General features: G+C 32.5%; 1 protein-coding gene across 1 annotated transcript; it reads left to right on the top strand.

Moving 5' to 3' along the window:
- LOC120079516 (blue copper protein-like) lies at positions 1-3,286 on the top strand. The gene is made up of 3 exons (XM_039033724.2): positions 1-245; positions 1,302-1,790; positions 2,788-3,286. The coding sequence occupies exons 1-3, from the start codon at positions 65-67 to the stop codon at positions 3,153-3,155; spliced, it is 1,038 nt and encodes a 345-aa protein (XP_038889652.1). The 5' UTR covers positions 1-64; the 3' UTR covers positions 3,156-3,286.
- Positions 3,287-23,148: the final 19,862 nt, after the last annotated feature.

The raw sequence follows: 23,148 nt of genomic DNA, 5'->3' as shown, positions 1-23,148 counted from the left end.
CCACCAAAAAGCACAAAATTACTCAAAGAGTTTAAACAAAAGGGAGATCTGAGAACACAAAATCATGGCCGTGGGATTCAATCGGACGGTGATTTTCCTCCTCCTCGTTGCCGCCGCTTTGTGGCGGTGCTCCTCCGCTGCCACTTATACCGTCGGTGACTCGTTGGGTTGGACTGTCCCACCCAATCCTACTATCTACTCCGATTGGGCTTCTACAAAAACTTTTGTCGTCGGAGATATTCTTGGTAAGAAGAAATGGTTTAATTATTATTATTTTTTTGAAGTTTGTTCCATAATTTGGTTTTATTATATTCAATATTATTATTATTATATGATTAAATCTTCTAAAAGGTTAAAATTATTTTGTTATTCAACTTGGGTAACAATTTAGTCTATTTATTTTAAATTTTTTAATAATTTAGTCTCTTACTTTAATAAGTAACAATTTAATTATTATACTTTACCAACTGTAACAATTTAATCTTTATTATAAAAAATATTATTATGTTATACTTTACCAACTGTAACAATTTAATCTTTATTATAAAAAATATTATTATGTTTTAATGAAATTTCTTACTTATGTGGATTGATAAATTAATTGGAAATCAATTTTTTTTAATAAACTACAAGGATAAAGTAGTTACATAATAAAAGATAACAATAAATATTGAAGAAAATTTATAAGATGGGGACTAAATTGATAAAATTTTCTTTCCAAAAAAATTGTTACACAACTTTAAAGTATATGAAATAAATTGTTACTCATTCAAATTTAAGGATTAAATTATTATAAATTTAAAAATAGAGGAATTAAAGGAACATTTTTAAATTATTTACATTTAGTAGCAAACAAATTTAAAATATACAAAGTATTTATAGAACTTTTTGCTATAAAGTGTAAATACTTTTTAAAATTTTTCAATTTATAAGAATTTCTTGAAATTAAATCGTTAGTACAACTACTTTTAAGAAAGTTAGAACTTTTGAAAATCAGTGAAATAAAAACAAAACACAAAGTAGGGAAGAAATTGATACTTTGACCTATTATATTTTAGAAAATGATACTACATCTAGATAATATGCTATCCATCTTTTTACATAATTCAATAAAAAATAATTATTTATTTATTTATTTTTTAAAGAAAATGTGGAGATGATTTTAATTGGGTGGAGCAGGGACTACAACATAGATAGGTGCAACTGCACCTAAGTTTGTTCATAATAAAATTACTAAAATAGTTTGGAAAAAATTGGGGAAACGACATGTAGTTGAAAGTAGTTTGATTTTTTCTTTGCAGTTTTCAACTTTGCAAGCGGACGACATGACGTAACAGAAGTGACAAAAAGTGCTTCCGATTCTTGCAATGGCAGCAATCCCATCTCCGTTGAGAACAACAGTCCGGCGAGGATCACACTCACTTCCGCCGGCGACCACCACTTCATCTGCTCCTTCCCCGGCCATTGCAGCAATGGCCAAAAGTTGTCCATCACCGTGAGACCAGCAACATCTTCTCCGGCACCGCAGCCTAGTTCTCCGTCACCCTCCGCCGTCCCTGTTCCCGCTTCCGTCCCCACTCCCTCTCTCGCTCCCGAACCATCCTCTTCCGGTCGGTCACCTTCTCCGTCACCTAGTTCCTCTCCGTCGTCACCTGTCCCGTCGCCTGCTCCGTCTCGAGAACCCATGACGTACGTCGTCGGAGACTCGTTCGGATGGAATATCCCTACCAGTCCCACCTTCTACGACTCGTGGGCTCAGGGCAAAACCTTCGTCGTCGGAGATGTTCTCGGTAAGAATAAAATTTTACCTTCTGACCTTATATATATATAATCCTTCTATCCTATAGATTGGATAATAAATTAAATAAAAACGTAACTCAAATCTTAAATTAGGTTAAATTATAAGTTTGGTGGCTAGATTTTATTACCTATTTAGTTTAAGAATCTCGGACTTTTTAATAAATAACATAATATTTAAATAGTTGTATAGATTTCGTTCGATAATCATTTGATTATTTTTATTTTTGAAAATTAAGTTTATTTCATCCAAATTTTTTATAATAATTTATCTCGTTTTTAAATATAATAGTTAAATTCTTAATTAAATTCTAAAAATTAATAACAACTTTTTTAAAACTGTTTTTTTAATTCTTAAAATTTGACTTGATTTTTAAATTTAGAGGTAAAAGTGGTATCTATTAACTTAATTTTTAAAATCATCAAAGGCGGTAACTATTAGATTTTTTTTTTTTTTTTTAAGTTTTTGAAAACTAAATTTATAAATGCTCCTTTCAATTTTTATTTTTGAGACCCTATTTGGTAACCTTTTTTATTTTTTTCTACAAATATCCTACCACTTTTAATTTTTTTTCTTTGTTGTCTACTTTTTACATATATTTTTAAAAACAAAATCAAAATTTCAAACTTTTAAAAGTAGTTTTTGAACTCTTATTTTTACAATTTAGAATTTGATTAAGAATTCGACTCTTTTGGAATATGACAATCATAATAAAAGATTGAGAAAAAATTAAGCTTAATTTTTTTTTTAAATGGCTATGTATTAATTAATTCAACTAGGTTTAAGTCGAATTTTTTTAATGTAATATTTTATTTATTTAAAAACTAGAGAATCTCGTTATATTTAAAAAAAGAACAATTCTTTTAAAATTATAAATCAAGTCCTGAACTTTTGAATTTTACTTTTAAAATTATAAATTTACCCCAAAACGTTTGAATATTACATACTGAAGTTTAAGCCTCATCTTCTTCTCCGGCGAACATTTGCAGAATTCAACTTCGTGATTCAAAGACACAACGTGGCGAAGGTAACGAAGGACAATTTCACCAGCTGCAACGGCGAATCGCCGATCTCTGTTTCCCCCAACCCGCCGGTCAGAATCATTCTCTCCGAACCCGGCGAACATTTCTTCATCTGCGCATTCTCCGGCCACTGCAGCCTCGGTCAGAAGCTCGCCGTCAACGTCACCGCCGGCGCCACCACACCTCCGTCCTCAATCGCCTCGCCTCCATCTGACATCATCCCTTCAACTCCGTCTCCTACCACCGCTCCTCCACCTCCCAACGCTGCCACATCGCTGCGAGCCTCTGCCTTCTCCGCCACTCTTCTCGCCGTTGCCGTCGCTCTGGTGTATTAGCCGCCTTAAATAATCGATTCGGGTCCGACATTTTCGCAGAGATTTTTTCTTTTAGGATTTCTTCGTCTCCGTAATTGATGGTATAGTTATATTTTTAAGAAAATAATATATAATTATAGAGCTTTTATTTATTTTGTATTGGTTGATGTACACAGATTTAAATTTTTTATATTACAGTGTGAATTCATATTCTTGGGTTTTCGGAAATCATAAAAAAAAAAAAAAAAAATCAAACTTTGAGAATTTTTATGCTGTTATGAAATTGAGGAGCACAACAAAAATATGAGTATGGAGAAAATATTATATATATAAAATATAATATAAAATAAAACAACTAAAATTATAAAATAGGATGACATGTAATTTAGCGGAATTTTGAAGTTGAATTCTCACCAATGTATATGTAATTTTAAGATCCACCAAATGTCATTATTTATAGGCAAAATGCAAACATGAATAATTACAAGGCACATGGACAATATGAAGAGTGACACATGGCTTTAGAACACTAAACAATGGACATCTATTTATTATTATTATATTCATAATACTCTCTTTAGATGCTTATATATATATATATATATATATAATATATATATATATATATATATATATATATATATATATGTCTTGTTAAAACCTTACTAAAAAAATCCAATGAGAAAAAATCTAAGAAAAATAGTACATATTTCATATAATACATACTCCTAAAAGAATAAAATATATTTACTTCCCCTCACAAAAACATCACTTGCACCAATTTTTCAAAAGTTGCAGTTGGTAATGCCTTTGTAAATAAGTTTGTCATGTTATCATGCGAACAAATTTGTTGTATAGTGATGTCTCCATTTTCTTCAAGATCATGAGTGTAGAAAAGATTCGGTGAAATATGTTTTGTTTTATCTCTTTTAAAATATCCTCATTTGATTTGGGTCATGCAAGCTGTGTTGTTTCCGTATAATATTGTTGGAAGATTTTTATTAGAAGACAAACCACACATTTTACGAATATGCTAAGTCGTTGACCTTAGTTATACATATTCTCGACTAGTCTCATGAATTGTAAGAATTTTAGCATGATTTGAGGAAGTGGCCATTATAGTCTATTTCACCTATCGCCATGATATAGCAGTTCCTCCACATGTGAACAGATAACCTGTTTGAGATATAGTTTTGTGTGGATCAGATAAATATCCAGAATCTGCATAACCAACTAGATCAATATTTGATTTATTTGAATAAAACAAACCCATATCGATTGTTCCTTGGAGATAACGAAGTATACGCTTAATTATGTCTTTTTGTTGTAGAAGAACTATACCTAGCTAATAAATTTACTGAAAATGCAATATATGGTCTTCTGTTATTAGCAAGATACATAAGTGCATCACTTGCCCTAAGATATAGTACTTCAGGACCATGAAGTTCTTCATTATCTTCTCGAGGTTGAAATATATCTTTTCTTATGTCCCATGAATGGACTTCCATTGGAATATTTAATGGATGTGCTTTGTCCATATAAAATCTTTTCAAATTTTTTCCTATATAAGTTGATTGTTGAATAAATACTCCACCTACTAAATACTCAATTTGCAAACCAAGACAAAATTTTGTTCTTCCGAGATCTTTCATCTCAAAGATATTCTATTTCCTTTAAAAGCTCTTAAGGAGTTCCAATTATATTCAAGTCACCAACATATACAGTTATAATAACAAATCCTGATTGTGATTTCTTTATAAAAACACACGGACATATTGAATTATTTTGATATCCTTCTTTCAATAAATATCCACTAAGGCAATTGTACCACATCCATCCGGATTGTTTCAATCCATATAGTGATCTTTATAACTTTATTGAATACCATTCCCGGGAATTTGATGTATATGTTTCAAGTACTTTAAATCGTCCTAGGATTCTCATATAAATATCATTATCAAGAGATCCATATAAATATATTGCAACTACATTCATAAGATGCATATCCAGACTTTTATACGTACATAGTTAAACCAATTAAATATCTTAGTGTAATTGCATCCACCACTGGAGAGCATGTCTCCTCATAATCAATACTAGGTCTTTGTGAAAAACTTTTGCAACTAATCTTAATTTATATATTGTGACCTCATTATTTTCATTTCTTTTCCTCACAAATACCCGTTTGTATCCTATAGGTTTAACATCTTATAATGTTAAGACTACTTGTCAAAAAACTTGACGTTTTGAATGTGAGTTTAATTCTGCCTCGATTTCTTCTTTTCCACTGAAACTAATCTTTTCTATGTCGACATTCTTCAACAAATTTGTGTTCAGGATCCTCATTTTCAGATATAATATCAAGAGTAATATTATACGCAAAAATATTGTCAATAATTAAATTAGTACAATTCTATCTTTTTCCTGACATGTCATAGTTTATTGAAATCCCACTATTATCTTTAGGTATTTCACCTTCCTCACTAGTCATGTCGAGGATTTCTTCATGGGTATTTACATCCTCAACCAAGTCTTTTTTACTATTAGTTATTTTTTGTTTTCGATGATTTTTATCTTTGGACCCACTGGTCTACCACACTTCTGGTGTATTCAAGACTCATTAGTAACAACTTGTTGTGTTGAGATATCAATTTTGATGGAACATTTGCAGCTAGTATATTTGATCTAGTTACTATCTTTGCATCTATAAATGCATCTTGTAATTGATTGACTATATTTTGTAAATGAATTTCTTTCTGAACTTCAAGTTCCCATTGATCTGTATGGGGATCTAAATGAGACAATAATGATACATTTCATGTAATTTCTTTTTTCAACTTCTCAATTCCTCCCCCTAATATTGGAAAATTTGTCTCATTAAAATGACAATGAGCAAATTGTGCAGTAAATATATCACCCGTTAGGGGTTCAAGATATTTAATAATTGATGGGGAATCATATCCAATATATATTCTTAACCTCTTTTGAGGATCCATCTTAGTGCATTGTGTTGGAGCAACTGGAACACATACTGCGCACTAAAAAATTCTCATATGAGAAATATTTGGCTCATGACCCATAAGCTAATTGTAATGACGTGCACTTATGATAAGCTAATAGCCTAATGCGTACAAGTGACGTTGCATGCAAAATAGCATGTCCTCATACAGATGAAGGAAGCTTAGCTCTCATAAGTAATGGTCTTACAATTAATTGCAAATATTTTATAAATGATTATACTAAACCATTTTGTGTATGAACATGAGATGTTCAACACTTATCCCAATTGACATACAATAATAATCAAAAGCTTGGGATGTAAATTCACCTGTATTATCAAGACAAATGGTCTTAATTGTATAATCAGGAATTTGTGCTCTTAACTTGATTATTTGAGCAAGTAATCTTGCAAATGCAAGATTTCGATTTGATAATAAGCACACGTGTGACCATCTACTGGATGCATCTATTAATACTATAAAATATCTAAATTGTCCACTTGGTGCGTTAATAGGTCCACATATATCACCATGAATTCTTCTAAAAATGCAGGTGATTTAGTCCCTACTTTAGCTGATGATGGTCTAATTATCAATTTTCCTTGAAAGCAAGCATCACATGATAATTCATTAGATTGAAGAATCTTCTTACTCTTCAATGGATGTTCATTTGAATTCTCAATAATTCTCTTCATCATTATAAATTCGGATGACCTAATCGGTTATGCCAAATTGTAAATATGTCTGAATTCATGAACTTCAAGTTTACTGTTGCATATGTTTCAATTACTCGTATATGAGTATAATATAATCCAGAAGATAAAACAGACAACTCTTCCAATATACGTTTTTCATTTGAGATAGTGGATATGTTATATAGATATTCTACATTATTCTTACCACCAGTCTCAATATGATAAGCATTGCAACGTATATCTTTAAAACTTAGAAGATTTTCTCTTTGATTGACTAGAGAACAATGCATTGTCAATTATAAATTTTGTTCCTGTAGAGAAAATAATATTTACTTTTCCAAAACCTTCGATCAAGTTTACAGAACCTGATATTGTATTTATTTTTGCTTTCAGCATTGTCAATTTAGAAAAGTAATTTTTATTTGTAAGTATTGTGTGTGTAGTTACACTGTCTGCCAGACATAGATCTTCTTTGCTCATTTTTTACTCACCCAACATATGAAAATGATCCATGTTTCTTCATTAAAAGAAAATAATTACAATAAGAAAAACAACACTTAAAATATACAAAAGTTACCAAGAAAAACATGAAGATAGGTAAAAGAAAACAATAACCTTAAGTCTAGATTTCTCAAAATCAAAAGAAACACTTGATGTTCCATCAACTACGTCAATCTTCTCTTCAGGAGATTCAAAGAAGTCTGCCACATCCAAATTTGTCATATGGGATGTGTCAAATATATCATTATCCTGGTATGTAAAATTTGCTTCCACATTTTTTGTTTTCTCTTTCAAGGAGTCTTGATAGAAATTAACTAAGTGTTTTGACGTAAGGCAGGTACGTGATCAATGCCCAGTCATTCCGCATCGAAAGTATATATTTTCAACACTTTTTGAACTCTTATCTTGTGGAGCTTTTTCCTTGTGACCATCATTTTGTGTGGTTCTATTGAAATTTGAATGATTAAAATGACCACCACGAACATAATAATTATCTCTTCCTCCACCACGGTCACAACCTTGACCGCGACCACGACATCGACCACGATTATATTAAAATTCACAACATTCACTTCAGGGAATAGTGTTGTTTCGGTTGGTCAAGATTCATGATTTTTCATCAATAACTCTTTATTTTTTTCGGCCACGAGAAGACATGAAATTAATTTAGAATACTGTTTAAAACCTTTCTCTCATTATTGCTGCTATAGGAGCATATTCAAGATATGAAATGTAGAAAATGTCTTCTTTAACATATCAACATAAATAATTTTTTCTCCACATAACAATAATTTTGAAATGATTTTAATAATGCGGAGTTGTAATCACTTACTGATTTGAAATCATGTAGCCTCAAGTGCATCCACTCATAACGAGCTTTAGGACGAATAACTGTTTTTTTTATGATCATACCTCTCTTTCAAATTTTTCCACAAGATACAGGGATCTTTTTGAAGGAAATCTAATTAAAGAGGACCTTTGAGCAGAAGCGGATCGTTTTAAACTCCATTGTGAAAGAATTCAAACATTTACAATCATACAGAAACAATTATGCATTATAGATAAATTATAGCATGCTTCTTAAAAAAACAAAAGATAGACTGACAATACCTTTGAAGAACTCTTTCTTCACGTATTTTCCTCGATCAAACTCGAACACAACAAATAGGAACTCAAACTCCCTCGAACATCAACAACGAATATAACTCGATCCTCAAACAGAACTAGACACCACCACAAGATTACCTTGGTATTCTCGGTGTGAGAATCCAAGAGTTGTGGGCTCTGACTGATTTTGGATAGAGGGAAAGATTGGAGTAAACAATCGAGTATTGGACAGAAGAATCGTATAGCAAATGGAAGTTTATCGCATAGACTTGACGCTCGATCGTTTAGTAAAGAGTACTATCATAGTAAACTTAATAGTCAATCGTGTAGTCACTCGATAGTGATCTGATCAGTCGTCGTGTTGTAGAATGAATAAAAAAATCATTTTTTTTCTTTATCCCACTTAGCCATAAAACCGTCTAACCACCCACTAAGGGTGGTTATTGAAGAAAAAGAAATTTAATTATCTCATATTAGCTCTAAAAAAGAGTTATTATTCTTAGCTTAATTTAGGCTCATTAATGGATTTTATATGTTTATTGTCTTATTTTGTAGGTATCATGCACCGAGGAGGTAGAACTAAGAAATCGGAGACAAGCGGGACTGATTTGAAGCAATTTGGTGGTGATTTGAGCAGCCAGAATTCAAAACAGTGAAAATTACGAAATTGCCACTGTACTGTCATAGCATTGCAACGCTCTACCCTGACGCTCTAAGGCAGAATGTGCAGCGTTGCAACGTTGCTTTACAGCGTCACGTGTTGTGAACTTTGACAGATGGATACGGTTAGCGCGTTCGCAAGTGAGCGTTGCAACGATGTTTTCAGCGTTGCAACACTGCGATCTTTCCTATAAATACTCCCCTTCCTCTTTAGGTCAAAATATGCCGAATTTGGGAGGCCAAATTGATTGAGGTCGAAGTAAAACTCGTTCTTTCGTCCATTCCCTTCAATTTTCAGTATCTTTAGGTTAGTTTCGCTTTTTATTTTGGGTTGTAATAAATGGAACAAATGTGTATCTCAGATTTGTCTATGAATTGAGAGGTAATCTCTATCTAGTTTCTTTGAACAAGAGCCCTATGTTTAATTTCTTGAAGGTTTCTTAATTAATTTAACTGCAATCTTGCGAATTCTTTGGTTGGATTTTTTTTAATCTTAATGGAGTTTTGATTAATTCTTTTGACAATTCTTGTTTGCAAAATCATTCTAGCCTATGCATCATTGATTGATTTAGTTGCAAGTAATAGGATCGTATGTTTAGGGTCTAGATTTTTTCTGGCCAAACTCATGTATGCACTAGTATAATCTTTTTCAGCTTGTCGTATGTCCCAACAATTGAACCCTTTCTTAATGCTTTTCAGTTTTAACTTATATGTCGCTACGAAGGAAAAATTTTAAACTGAATTAGGGCTTATTTAGATTTTTATCAAAATTGGCTAATTGGACTATTAGATTTTCTAATAGGTTGAGAGGTTGACAGATTCAGTGTAATTAATAGGTGCTTAATGAAAGAAATTGCGTAAGAACTCTCTCTTATTCTAGAAATTAGATAGACTCCTTCCCTAGATTGTATTTACCCCTTTTATTTTAATTTCACACATATTATCTCTTCCACACCAAAATCTCCCATTTATCGCTCTAGTAAGAAAATTAACTCAACGAAACCAATCGTGCTTCTCTGTGGGTCGACTCAGACTTACCACTATTGCTACTTTTTAGTAGTAATAGGAGTAGTTCGATATTTATAAATTTTCTTTTGCTTTGCGGTCCTTTTCGGGAATTAAAACAACATCGAATCGGGCCCAAACATCTCATAATTAATAAATTATAAATAAATACAATAACTAACTTATCATATTATATTTATAACTTATAGTTTTAATATTGCATCATGTACAATATATAAACCATAGTTCTTTTTCTCTTTTTATGGCATTTAATATAAATCATATTTATATTAATTTCCCCAATCAAATAATAATGTATCAAACACATCATATCAATTATATCATATATAATTGAATTAATTTAATTATATCATATATAATCAAATTCCCTCTTGTTAATTTGAACTTTTCAAACTAACCCAAAAACTGATTCTCAACCTGAATCCATTGAGTTACTAAGGGAACTTTATGGACCTGTAGCTTGAAGCTCCAATGATACGTGAATAACTAACTAAACTCTTTAATCATATTATCCACTATCTGTTAACTATCGAGCATTGCAGTAAAGACTAACAATTGCACTCTTCGCACTACAGATATATTTTTGTGTCCATTGGATATAACCAATCAACAGCGAGATGACCCTTCACAAATCGCTCCTAAGTAGAACTGGGCCAAATTACCGTTTTCCTTTGTAGTTACATCTAACTCCTTAAGTACCACTGATTCCTCTAATGAACAATAGATATAGTCCTAATATGACTAAACCCTTCTCAGGCTAAGAGAAGGTGTGACATCACATTGTTCAAGCCCCAGAATCAGTCTTTAAGGGAGCAATGTATCTACTTACCCCAACTTCGGAGAATGAGTGAATTCCATCTTGTGTAGCTGAGTTCTTAGCTCCCCAATCAGATGAATCCCTAAAATGGTAAGCTTGTTGAGTCGGCGATCTGGCCACTCTCACCCATGAAAATCAAATGACTACCCTCATAGGCAGGAATTCACAACTCACTCAGGTTTAAGGTCATGTTACCTATGGTCATCCTGGTGAAATGAAAGTCTCAATTATGAATGACGTTATATAATGAGGCTAATCATTTCATGGTTTGGTCTTATACAAACTCCTTTATATAGAATACCCCGTTCACATGTCTAATAGATGAATGATCAGTATCAGATCATTTGTAGCACTTTACAACATTTGTAACATCTACAAAGTAGGCCACACTCGTAATGTCACTAGGATAAGGTATCCCTCCTTATCCATATACTACAGACCATTTAGGTTATCACTTAAACCACGATCTACTTGTATGCCTCCACAGACATGTTTAAGTTACAACGATAATCATGGATCTTTGTTTATTGGATGGAAGAGATTATGCATAAACAATAAATTACAAGTATGCTTCTTTATCTAAACCCAAAGGATCGAGAATACAATACCTTTAAAAAACTTCTTCTTCTAATATTCCCTCGATCAATCAACAACACCTCCAAAGAAGAACTCGAATGCAACGAACAGAATAACCAACGGCACAAACTAAAGAATCCTCGATCACTATTGAGTGCAACTCGATCCTCGAGTCTCGAACGGAATAAGAACGCCACCGCAAGAGTTACCTTGGTACTCTTAGTGTGAAAATCCAGAAGTTATGGGCTTTGTATGACTTTGGATAGAGGAATGAATGAGGTAAATGATCAAGTAAATGATCGAGTATGCGACAAAGGAAGGAAGTCTATCGTATAGACTTGATACTCAATCGTGTAGAAGAAGAAGTCTATCGTATAGACTTCCTACTCGATCGTATAGCAACGAGTAGCTATCATATAATAAACTCGATACTTGATCGTTTAGGCTGTGAGAAACTATCGTTTAGTAAAACTCTTTTACTCGATAGCTTTTCCTTTTGTGAAAACAATATATTAAATGAATCATCTGATTTGGAAAACCATTTTTCTTTTTATCTCACAGTTACCATAAACCGTGCATAACCTCCTACTCAAGTCAGTTATTGAAGAAAAAGAATAATTAATTATCATATAATTAATATATTATAAATAAATATAATAACTAACTTATCATATTATATTTATAACCAATAGTTTCAATATTGCATCATATGCAACATATAAACCATATTTCTTTTTCTTTTTTATGGCATTTAATATAAATCACATTCATATTAATTCCTCCAATTAATAATGTATCAAATGCATCATATCAATTATATCACATATAATTGAATCAATTTAATCATATCATATATAATCAAATTTCCTCTTGTTAATTTGAACACTTCAAACTAACCCAAAATCTAATTCTCAATTTGAACTCATTGAGCTACCAAGGGGACTTTATGGACCTGTAGCTTGAAGCTCCAACGGTACGTGAATAATTGACTAAACTCTTTAATCATGAAATCTACCATCTTTTAACTGCCGGGCATTCCACTAAAGACCGATAATTGCACTATTCGTACTACAGATATATTTCTGTGTCTATATAACCAATCAATAGTGCGGTGACTCTTCACAAAATCATTCGTAAGTACAACTGGGCCAATTCTGTAGTTACATTTAATCCATAAGTATCACTGATTCCTCTAATGAATAATAAGTCATAGTCCTACTATGAGTCCTCTCTTCTCGAGAGAGAGTGTGACCACTACGTTCAAGACCCAGAATTAGCCCCCAAAAGAGCAATTTATCTACTTACCCCAACTTTGGGGAAGAAGTGAATTCTGTCTTGTGTAGTTGAGTTCACAGCTCCTCAATCAGATGAATCCCCAAGATGGTAGACTTTTTTAGTCGGCAATCTGGTTATTCTCACCCATGCAAATCAAAGGGCCGCCCTCATTGGCAGAAGTTCCCAACTCACTCAGAATTAAGGTCATGTCACCTATGGTCATCCTAATGAAATGTAAGTCTCAATTATGAACGGCGTTATATAAAGAGACTAATCATTTCATGGTTCAGTTTTATACAAACTCTTTGCATAAGATACCATCGCTTACATGTCTCCACATGAATGGTTAGAATCAGACCATTTGTAGCACTTTACAACACTTGTAACATCTACAAAGCGGGTCATATTCATAGTGTCACAAGGATAAGGTATCCTTCCTTTATCTATATACTACAAACCATTTAGGTTATCATTTGAGGCATGATTCACTTGTATGTCTCCCATACATGCTAAGTTATATAAGATTGAAGGAACTCTTATTCAATAGTACCTACGAGCGGAAGCGGATCTTTCCAATTCATTGTGATAGAATTATCGCATATACATACAAACATACTTTCATAATGCTAAAGAGATCGAGAAATCATACCAGATGAAGATTTATTCTTCATAGCGAATCTAAAGCTCAACCGTTTACCTCAAACAATCACCACTCGGACAAAAGGAAACGGAGAAGACAACACCATTTAGAGCCCTCAGTATTCTTGGAGTGAGAATCCAAAGTGTGGGCTTTGTTGGGATTTGGTAGAGGGAAGGAGGAAGAGAGATCGTACACAATAATCAAGCAAGTGGAAGATGCGATCGTCTATCGCATAGACAAAATGCTTGATCGTTTATGTGAAGTATATGATTGTGTAGGACAAGTAAGTGATCGTCTAAACGATCGAGTAGGAAAAGGGTGAGCAATCGTACAAACAATCGCGTAGGAAAAAACTAAGCAATCGTCTATACGACGGCTTAGTAAATACCAAGAGTTAAATAAGCGATCGTCCAAACGATCGTTTAGATAATACCGCGCGATGGTGTAATAGGTATGCGATTGTTTAGCAATATCGTATATGTAAGCGATTGTGCAGTCACTATCGTATAGGCTCTAATTTTCTAAATGATGATACTATCTTTTCACAATGTCCGTGCACGTTGAGATCAACACACCGTCTGCTATTTATAATGCACTCATCCGTTATTTAGAACAGAAGAGGCGCCTTCCCATTTCCTTTACAACCGTCCAATGAATGTGATCTTATCATATTCATAATATATAAATTAATATCATATATTAATTATAATATTTTTCTATACTAGATATAAATCATATTTATATCCAATTTCTTCCAAATTAATGTATCACATATATAAAGTTAATTATATCATATTTAATTAACTCGTTTAATTATATCATATATAATCGAACTCCCTCTTGTCAATTCGAACATTTCAAATTGACCAAAAAACTGGTTTTCAACTTGTATTCAAGCTACTAAGGGGACCTTATGGACCTATGGCTCGAAGCTCTAATGGTACGTGAATAGCTGACTAAATTCTTTAGTCACGATATCTACCATCCGTCAACTGTCATACACTCCATTAAAGACCGACAGTTGAACTCTTCTTGTCATAGATATATTTCTATATCCATTGGATATAACCAATCATCAGTACGATGACCCTTCACAGATGCTCGTAATTACAGTAGACCAATTTACTGTTTTGCCCCTGTAATTACATCTTCCTCCTTAAGTATCATTGATCCCTCTAATGAACAATACAATATAGTCCTACTATGTGTGAAACCTCTCGGGCCATGAGAAGGTGCATGACGCCACATCGATCATCTCCGGGATCAACCCTTAAGAGAGCAATCTATCTACTTAGCCCTACTTTAGGGAAGGAGTGAACTTCATCTTGTGAAGCTGAGTTCTCAGCTCCCAAATCAGACGAATCCCCAAAATGGTAGTTTTGAGTCGCCGTTCTGGCCACTCGTACCCATGCAAATCAAAGGACCACCCTCAATGGCAGGAGTTCCCAACTCACTCAAGATTGAGGTCATGTTACCTATGGTCATCCTAGTTAAGTGAAGTCTCAATCATGAACGGTGTTATATGACGAGACGTTAACACTTCATGGTCAGGTCTTATACAAACTCTTTGAATAGGACACCCCCGCTCGCATGTCCTCTACACGAATTATTAAGATCAGACCATCTGTGACAAGTCACAACACTTCTGACCATTCCACAAAGTGGTCGCATCCGTAGCATTACCAGGATAAAGTTTTCCTCCTATATCCATATACTACAGACCATTTTAGTTATCACTTAAGACATGATCCACTTGTATGTCACCATATACCTGCTTAACTTACATACAGGTAACAAGGGATATTAAGTTTATTGATTTGTGGTAAAATAAAAAACATCTAAATGTGCAAAGTCAAGTAGTGAAGTAAATATCATTTATATTATACATCACAGGTGTTCGTACAAAGTTGTTTACAAACTATAGGACACGAGACTTTAGGGCACAAACCCCAACAAAAATAATGTTGGATTTTAGTTTATTGGATTGAGTTAATGCTTATAAAATAACCCTTATTTTATTAATAACAATATGTTTACAAAGTATTTACAAACTACGAGACTATCAGGAGAATTAGGACACCAATTCCACCAAAAATATAATATATTAATATATTTATATAATAATCTTAAATATATATAATATAATATAAAATTAAATAACTAAAAACATAAAATAACTAAAATTATAAAATTGGATAATTGGTAAATTAGTGGAATTTTGAAGTTGAATTCTCACCAACATATATGTAATTTTAAGATCCACCAAATGCCACTATTTATAGGCAAAATGGCATTTGGTGAACTTACATGGACACCAAACATCAATAACTATAAGGCACATGGACAACATGAAGGGTGACACATGGTTTTAGAACACTAAGCAATGAGCATATATTTATTATTATAATATTCATAATAATACAACTATTCTAAGCTAATATTACAAAACATTATGATAATAGATGTTCATTAGATATTTAGTGGCTATCTTCCACGTGTCATGCCCCATTTTCAAGAGTATTGTCCATGTGTTTCAACATTGCACATTATTAGTGTGCATGTTACCCACCTCCTACTTGCTAAATTCCCTATAGTGGCATTTAGTGGGTTTTGGAAGACATACATTTGACAAATTCCATGAAAATTAGAGAAAGTGGAGAATTTAGAAAAAAAAATTTCTTATTTTATATTTTGTTAATTTATATATTATGTTTAATTTATTTTAATATTTATTTATTTTATTATTATATTATATTATATTTATTTTAATATTATATTTTATTGGTATCCATGTTCCCGTTATGCTCATTAAGTTCATACCACACACGAGCTTCTTTCATTTCTCCTGCTGAAGGTAGGTCCTAAAAGTATGTCGGTTTTTCTCTCTTTGTTATAATAATAAATTAAATGTTTTTTTTAAATATTCGAAAATTATTTCAAATGGTAAAACTGTTGAAAATATTTACAAGATATAGCAAAATTTTAGAACAATCAATGATAAATGCTGATAGACTTCTATCATTGTCTATCAATATCATTGATAAATACTGATAGAAGTTTATCAGCGTCCTATCAGCGTCTATCATTGATAGTTTTAAAATTTTGCTATATTTTGTAAATATTTTGGTTTATTTTCTATATTTAAAAATAACCCTATTCGATATATATATTAAATTTCTAATATAAATATAATATTTTGTAATAGTGTTACTATGAAAAATATCATAAAATTAGAATTTATAGCATTTAATATTAATTGTAATAATTATCGTTAGTGCTTGATGCCAAAATACACATGGATGCCATAAAAATGTGATCACAGAAAACATTTTTTTTCCCATAAAGCTCATCGTAAATGGATGTACTTGAGGCTCCAAAATTTTAAATCGATATGTTAGAGAAGAAATTTTTCTACATTTCGGATATGCTCCTACAGTAGCAATATCGAGATAAATTTTTTTAAAAAAATATTTTGCACTCATCTGATGTCTTCTCGTGGCTGAATGAAATAACGAGTTATTGATTAAAAAAAAATATGAATCTCAATCAACTAGAACAACAACATTCCCTGAAATGAATATTATAAATTTTAATAATCGTAGATGAAAAATCATGAATCTCGACCAACTAGAACAACAACATTCTCTTAAGTGAATGTTGTGAATTTAAATAATAATCGTGGTTGAGGTCATAATCGTGGTCATGGTTGAGGTCGTAACCGTGGCAAAGGAAGGAATAATTATTATTTTCATGGTGGTCGTTCTAATTATTCAAATTTTAAAAGAACCACACAAAATGATGATCACAAAGGAAAAGCTCTACAAAATAATGAAGGAAATTCTTATCAAAGAGGACCTATGAGCAAAAGAAAGATCTTTCCAAATTCATTGTGACAGAAATACTGTATTCACAAACATACAACAAGTTATGCATCTACAAACAAATTACAACATGCTTTTAACAATTAAATAACAAAGGACAAAAGACTTACCTTTGAAGAACTTTTCTTCTCTTGATCTCTCGCTCTCATCAATAGCAGCAGCTCTCGCTGTCGCTATGCATGCCAAGGCCATCATCCACCATATCTTGTTGTCGGTCACCACCGAACGGTCTTCTACACGAACAAGCAGCAAGGAGGACACCACCACTCAGTAACCTCGGTATTCTCAAAGTGAGAATCTAGGAGGTGTGCGCTCTGTTGGATTTGGTAGAGGGGAGGAGGAATCTACGATCGTTTACAACGACCAAGCAAGTGGGAGAAATTTGGTGTCTATCGTATAGATGGATGCTTGATCGTTTAGAAAAAGGTGCATGATCGTTTAGGTAATCGGGGCTGATCATTTAGACGATCGTTTAGGAAATCTCGCTCTTATGCGCGATCATTTTTTTTTAAAAAAAGCTATACGATCATTTAGGTCTACTACACGTGTACACGATCATTTAGGAAAACTTGAGCTATCGTGTATGCTCTCGTTAGCTAGACGATAGGCAGTGTACTATTCGTGAAGCGATTGTCCGATCTCATTGCAAAACAAAAACTATTTTCATTTTATCCTTCAGTTATGAAAACTGAATGCAACCTCCCACTATCACATACAGTTATGGAGAAAAACTACCAACAATTATCTTATAATTGTTTAATTATAAATAAATATAATCATATTATATTTATAACCTATAGTTTTAATATCACATCATATGCAACATATAAACTATAGTTCTCTTCGCCTTCACTAGATATAAATCATATTTATATCCTTTTCCTCCAATTAATGTATCTCATATATCATGTCAACTATATCATATATAATGGACCCGTTTAATCATATCATATATACTCAAACTCCCTCTTGTCAATTTGAACACTTCAAACTGACCCAAAAACTGATTCTCAACTTGAATCCATTGAGCTACCAAGGGGACCTTCTAGACCTGTAGCTCGAAGCTCCAACGGTATGTGAATAGCCGACTAAACTCTTTAACCACGAGATCCACCATCCATTAACTGCCAGACACTCCATTGAAGACCGACAGCTATACTCTTCTCACTACAAATATATTTCTGTGCCCATCGGATATAATCAATCAACAGTACGATAACTCTTCACAAATGCTCGTAAGTACAACTGGGCCAATTTATCGTTTTGCCCCTATAGTTACATCTAACTCCTTAAGTATCACTGATCCCTCGAATGAACAATACAACATAGTCCTACTATATGTGGACACCTCTTGGGCCAAGAGAAGGTGTATGGCGCCACATCGTTCAAGCCTCGGAATCAGCCCTTAAGAGAGCAATTTATTTACTTACTCCTGCTTCAGGGAAGAAGTGAATTTCATCTTGTGTAGCTGAGTTCCCAACTCCCAAATCATACAAATTCCCAAAGTGGTAGGTTTGAGTCGGCAATCTGGCCACTCGCACCTATGAAAATCAAGGACCGCCCTCAAAGGCAAAAGTTCCCAACTCACTCAGGATTAAAGTCATGTTACCTATGGTCATCCTAGTGAAGTGAAGTCTCTATCATGAACGGTGTTATATAATGAGACTATAACACTTCATGGTCCGGTCTTATACAAACTCCTTTGTATAGGACGCCCCCACTTGCATGTCTCCACATGAATGATCAGGATCAGACCATCTATAGCAAGTCACAATACTTGTAACTCTTCTACAAAGCGGGCCGCATCTGTAGTGTCACAAGGATAAGGTTTCCCTCCTATATCCATATACTACATACCATTTTGGTTATCACTTAAGGCATGATCCACCTGTATGTCTCTACATACATGCTTTAGTTACAATGACAACTAGGAATCTTAGTTTATTGGTTTGTAGTAAAGCAAATAAAATATCCTATGTTCATGGACAACAGTGAAGAAAATATCATAAATTATTACATCACAAGAGTTTATTCAATATAGTATTTACAAACTACAGGACCCAACGAGAGTTTAGGACATCATCCCCAACAGATAAAAGTTCAAAAATTGTTGAAAATAAATGCTTCTGATGTAGACTGACTGGGCATTGGTCACGTGCCTGTTGTACGTCAAAATACTTAGTTGGTCTTTATCAAACATCCCTAAAGGAAAAAGAAAAAAAAATGCGAAAGCAAATTTTACATACCAGGATAATGACATATTTGACCCATCTTATATGACAAATTTGGATGTGATGGGCTTCTTTCAATCATCTGAAGAGAAAATTGGTAGAATTGATGGAACATCAAGTGTTTCTTTTGACTTTGAAAATATCTTGATTCGTCTCCATATTTTTTTTTCTTTTTAGTAGATGTTAACCTTTGTATATTCCAAATGTTGTTTTTCTTATTGTAATTGTTTTCTTTAATGAAGAGACCTTTTTCATATTTTAGGTGACTTAAAAATGAGTAAAGAATATCTATGTCTGGCAGATAGTGCAACTACATATACAATACTTACAAATAGAAAATATTTTTTTAAACTGACAATGCTGGAAGCAAAAGTCAATACAATATCAGGTTCTGTAAACCTGATTGAAGGATTTGGACAAAAAATTATTTTGTCTAGAGGAAGAAAATTTACAATTGATAATGCATTGTTCTTTAATCAATCAAAGAGAAATCTACTTAGTATTAAAAATATATGTTGCAATGATGTTAGTTTTAACAAACATGTAGTGGAAGAAAACAAAATCATTAAGCACTCTAATTCATCAATTTTAGCTCTAAATTAAGCATGTTCATCAAATAATAAGAGAGTTTCATAAATACCTATGTTGATCTTCTTCTTCCTCGAAAATCAGCTGCAACCTTCTCCTCTTCTAGTCATGAACAACCACTAAGGCTTCCTTATTATCCTCTAGGAGCCATATATTGAGTTGTATGACTCAAAATAAGCTGGATTAAAGGGAATTTAGGAGAAAGGTATTGGTTTTTCAACTGGATGAAGAACTCTTCTTCAACCTCAAGATTTCAGCAAAATCAGCAAGTTTGCATGGGATTTTCCAGCTAAATAATTGTGTGTTTTTATGCAGAAGCTTCATACACTTAGATTGTCTAAAAAACACATAGCTTCTAATTCAATTTGAGGTGGAATTTAGTAAATGAAATGTGACTAAAGTGCTTGTTCTCAAGGTGGGAAAATTCCACTTTTGAGAAATTTGAAAAAATTGATTTTTCAATTTTCAGATTTAAATTCATTAATTAAAATATAAAAAAAAATTATTTTTACCAAAAAATAATTCAATTAATTAATTTTTCTAATAAAATTAATAATTAATTAAATAATTTAATTAATTCTATTAATTTAATATCAAATATTAGTTCAAGACTCAGAATCAGCACTTAAGGGAACAACCTCTCTACTATCCCTGAAAGTGGGTATGAGTGAATTTCATCTTGCACCCTATGTCCCCAACTATCTATCCGGTCTCACCCCTGAAATAGGACGCTTATTGAGTTGGCGCTGTTGAGTCAACCCTCACCTATACAAATCTAAGGATAATCTCGAATGAACAGGAGTTTATAGTTAGCTCAGGATTAAGGTTAAGTTACCTAGATCATCGCTTTGACATAGGTAGTCTTAAACAGTAAACATCGTTATAAAGTAAGAGTGACTTATTTCTTGGTCCGATCTTATGCAAACTCATTGCACAGGACGCCCCCACTCCTCATGTCACCACATGAACGAATTAGGATCACTTCATTTGTAGCACTTTACAACATATTATAATAACTACATAGTGGACCACATCCGATAATGTTACCATTATAAGACACCCAACCTTATTCATATATTATAGATCATTTTGACTATTTACTCGAACTTGATTCACTCTTATGTCTCCAACAAAAGTTCAAGTACTCATGTAATAGTCATAAATTTTTTAGTTTATTAGACTTATTTCTAAAACGAAATAAGCAATTCATATATTCAATAACTACTTTATTGAATCAAACTATAACAACTTTATTGATTTACAGAGTAAGTTTATTGTTTACAAACCAAAAGTTTTAGAACATAAACCCATCAAATAGTTATCATAATGAAACTGAAAGAAAGAATAATATGGAGTATCTTTATATCATATCTACTGTCTCATATGAAAAACGTATATTGGAAGAGTTGTCTGGTTCATCTTCTAGATTATATCATACTCATATACGCGTAATTGAAACATATGCAACAATGAACCTGAAGTTCATGAATCCAAACATATTTACAATTTGGCATGACCGATCAGGTCATCAAGGATCTATAATGATGAGAAGAAGTATTGAAAATTCAAATGGACATCCATTGAAGAGCTAGGAGATTCTTCAATCTAATAAATTATCATGTGATGCTTGCTTTCAAGGAAAATTAATAATTCGACCATCACCATGAAGGAACCGGTTAAGGTTCTTGAGTGGAAATGGGATCGGACCCAAATCCCAAAATCTTATAGGTTCACAAATTTACAGAAAAATACAAAATACTATGCATTTGGAAATAAATTTTTACAACATGCTATAAAACAATTAAGAAAAGAGAAAAGAGAATAGGGAGATAGAAAACCAACTCTTGAAGAACTGTTCTTCACGTTTTTCCTCTCTGGAGGAAAAAAAACCAAAAACTCAAAACCCTAATTTAACCCAAATGACCCCCACCAATTGGTTTCCTATGTATTCTATGGGATGAAAATTCAGGAGTTTTGTGGGCTTTGTCTTTTTGGAAGAAGAGGGGAATTAAGAGAGAGGAGAAGATAGATTGGGAGGCTGAAACAAATTACAGAACTCTTCTATAAAAAACATCTATGTGAAAACAAATGAAGAAGAAAAAAAATCTCTCAACCACCCACACAATACGTGGGTTAAGAGAGAATAGTGGAAGGAGGTTATTTCCTTCCCTTAATTTCAAATATTAAAACTAAAAAAAAATTAATTTCAATTTATATATATATAATAACCAACTTATTATATGTATTTATATATGCATATAACTATATATCATATCATATTTAACATATAATCTATGGTTTAATATTGTATTACATACAATATAACCTATAATATTAATGCTACTAAATATCAAATAAAACATCTCATATTTTATTAAATAAATAAAGCGTTGTACAATAAATTACAAATTACATAACCCTACGAGATTTAGGGTATCAACCCCAACACACCAGCCAAAGTAGGAATTGAATTCACTGCATTTTCAAAACAAATTAATGGTTATATATGTGGGCCTATTAACCCATCAAGTAGACCATTTAGATATTTTATGGTATTAATAGATGCATCCAACAGATGGTCACATGTGTGTTTATTATCAAGTCGAAATCTTGTATTTGCAAGATTATTTGCTCAAATAATTAAGTTAAGAGCAAAATTTCTTAATTATACAATTAAGACCATTCATCTTGACGATGTTGGTGAATTTGTATCCCAAGCTTTAGATAATTATTATATGTCAATTGGGATAAGTGTTGAACATCCTATAGCTCATGTTCATACACAAATGGTTTTGCATAATCATTCACAAAATATTTGCAATTAATTGCAAGACCATTGCTTATGAGAGCTAAGTTTTCTTCATCTATATGAGGACGTGCTATTTTGCATGCAGCATCACTTGTACACATTAGGCCAATAGTTTATCATAAGTACTCGTCATTATAATTAGCTTATAACCATGAGCCAAATATTGCCCATATGAGTATTTTTTGATGTGTTGTATATGTTCCAATTGC

This window comes from Benincasa hispida, chromosome 6, assembly GCF_027475165.1.
Source record: "Benincasa hispida cultivar pf3 chromosome 6, pf3_genome.v1.1, whole genome shotgun sequence".
Taxonomy (NCBI): Eukaryota; Viridiplantae; Streptophyta; class Magnoliopsida; order Cucurbitales; family Cucurbitaceae; genus Benincasa; species Benincasa hispida.
The sequence above is the reverse complement of the archived record's forward strand: the minus strand, read 5'-3'. Positions and strand labels throughout refer to the sequence as shown.

What these genes read in the sequence shown, in the direction of transcription:
- LOC120079516 (XM_039033724.2), top strand. Translation starts at nt 65, where the DNA reads ATGGCCGTGGGATTCAATCGGACGGTGATTTTCCTCCTCCTCGTTGCC. An exon ending in TGTCGTCGGAGATATTCTTG is followed by an intron (nt 246 to 1,301) that starts GTAAGAAGAAAT and finishes TTTTCTTTGCAG; the next exon opens with TTTTCAACTTTGCAAGCGGA. An exon ending in CGTCGTCGGAGATGTTCTCG is followed by an intron (nt 1,791 to 2,787) that starts GTAAGAATAAAA and finishes GAACATTTGCAG; the next exon opens with AATTCAACTTCGTGATTCAA.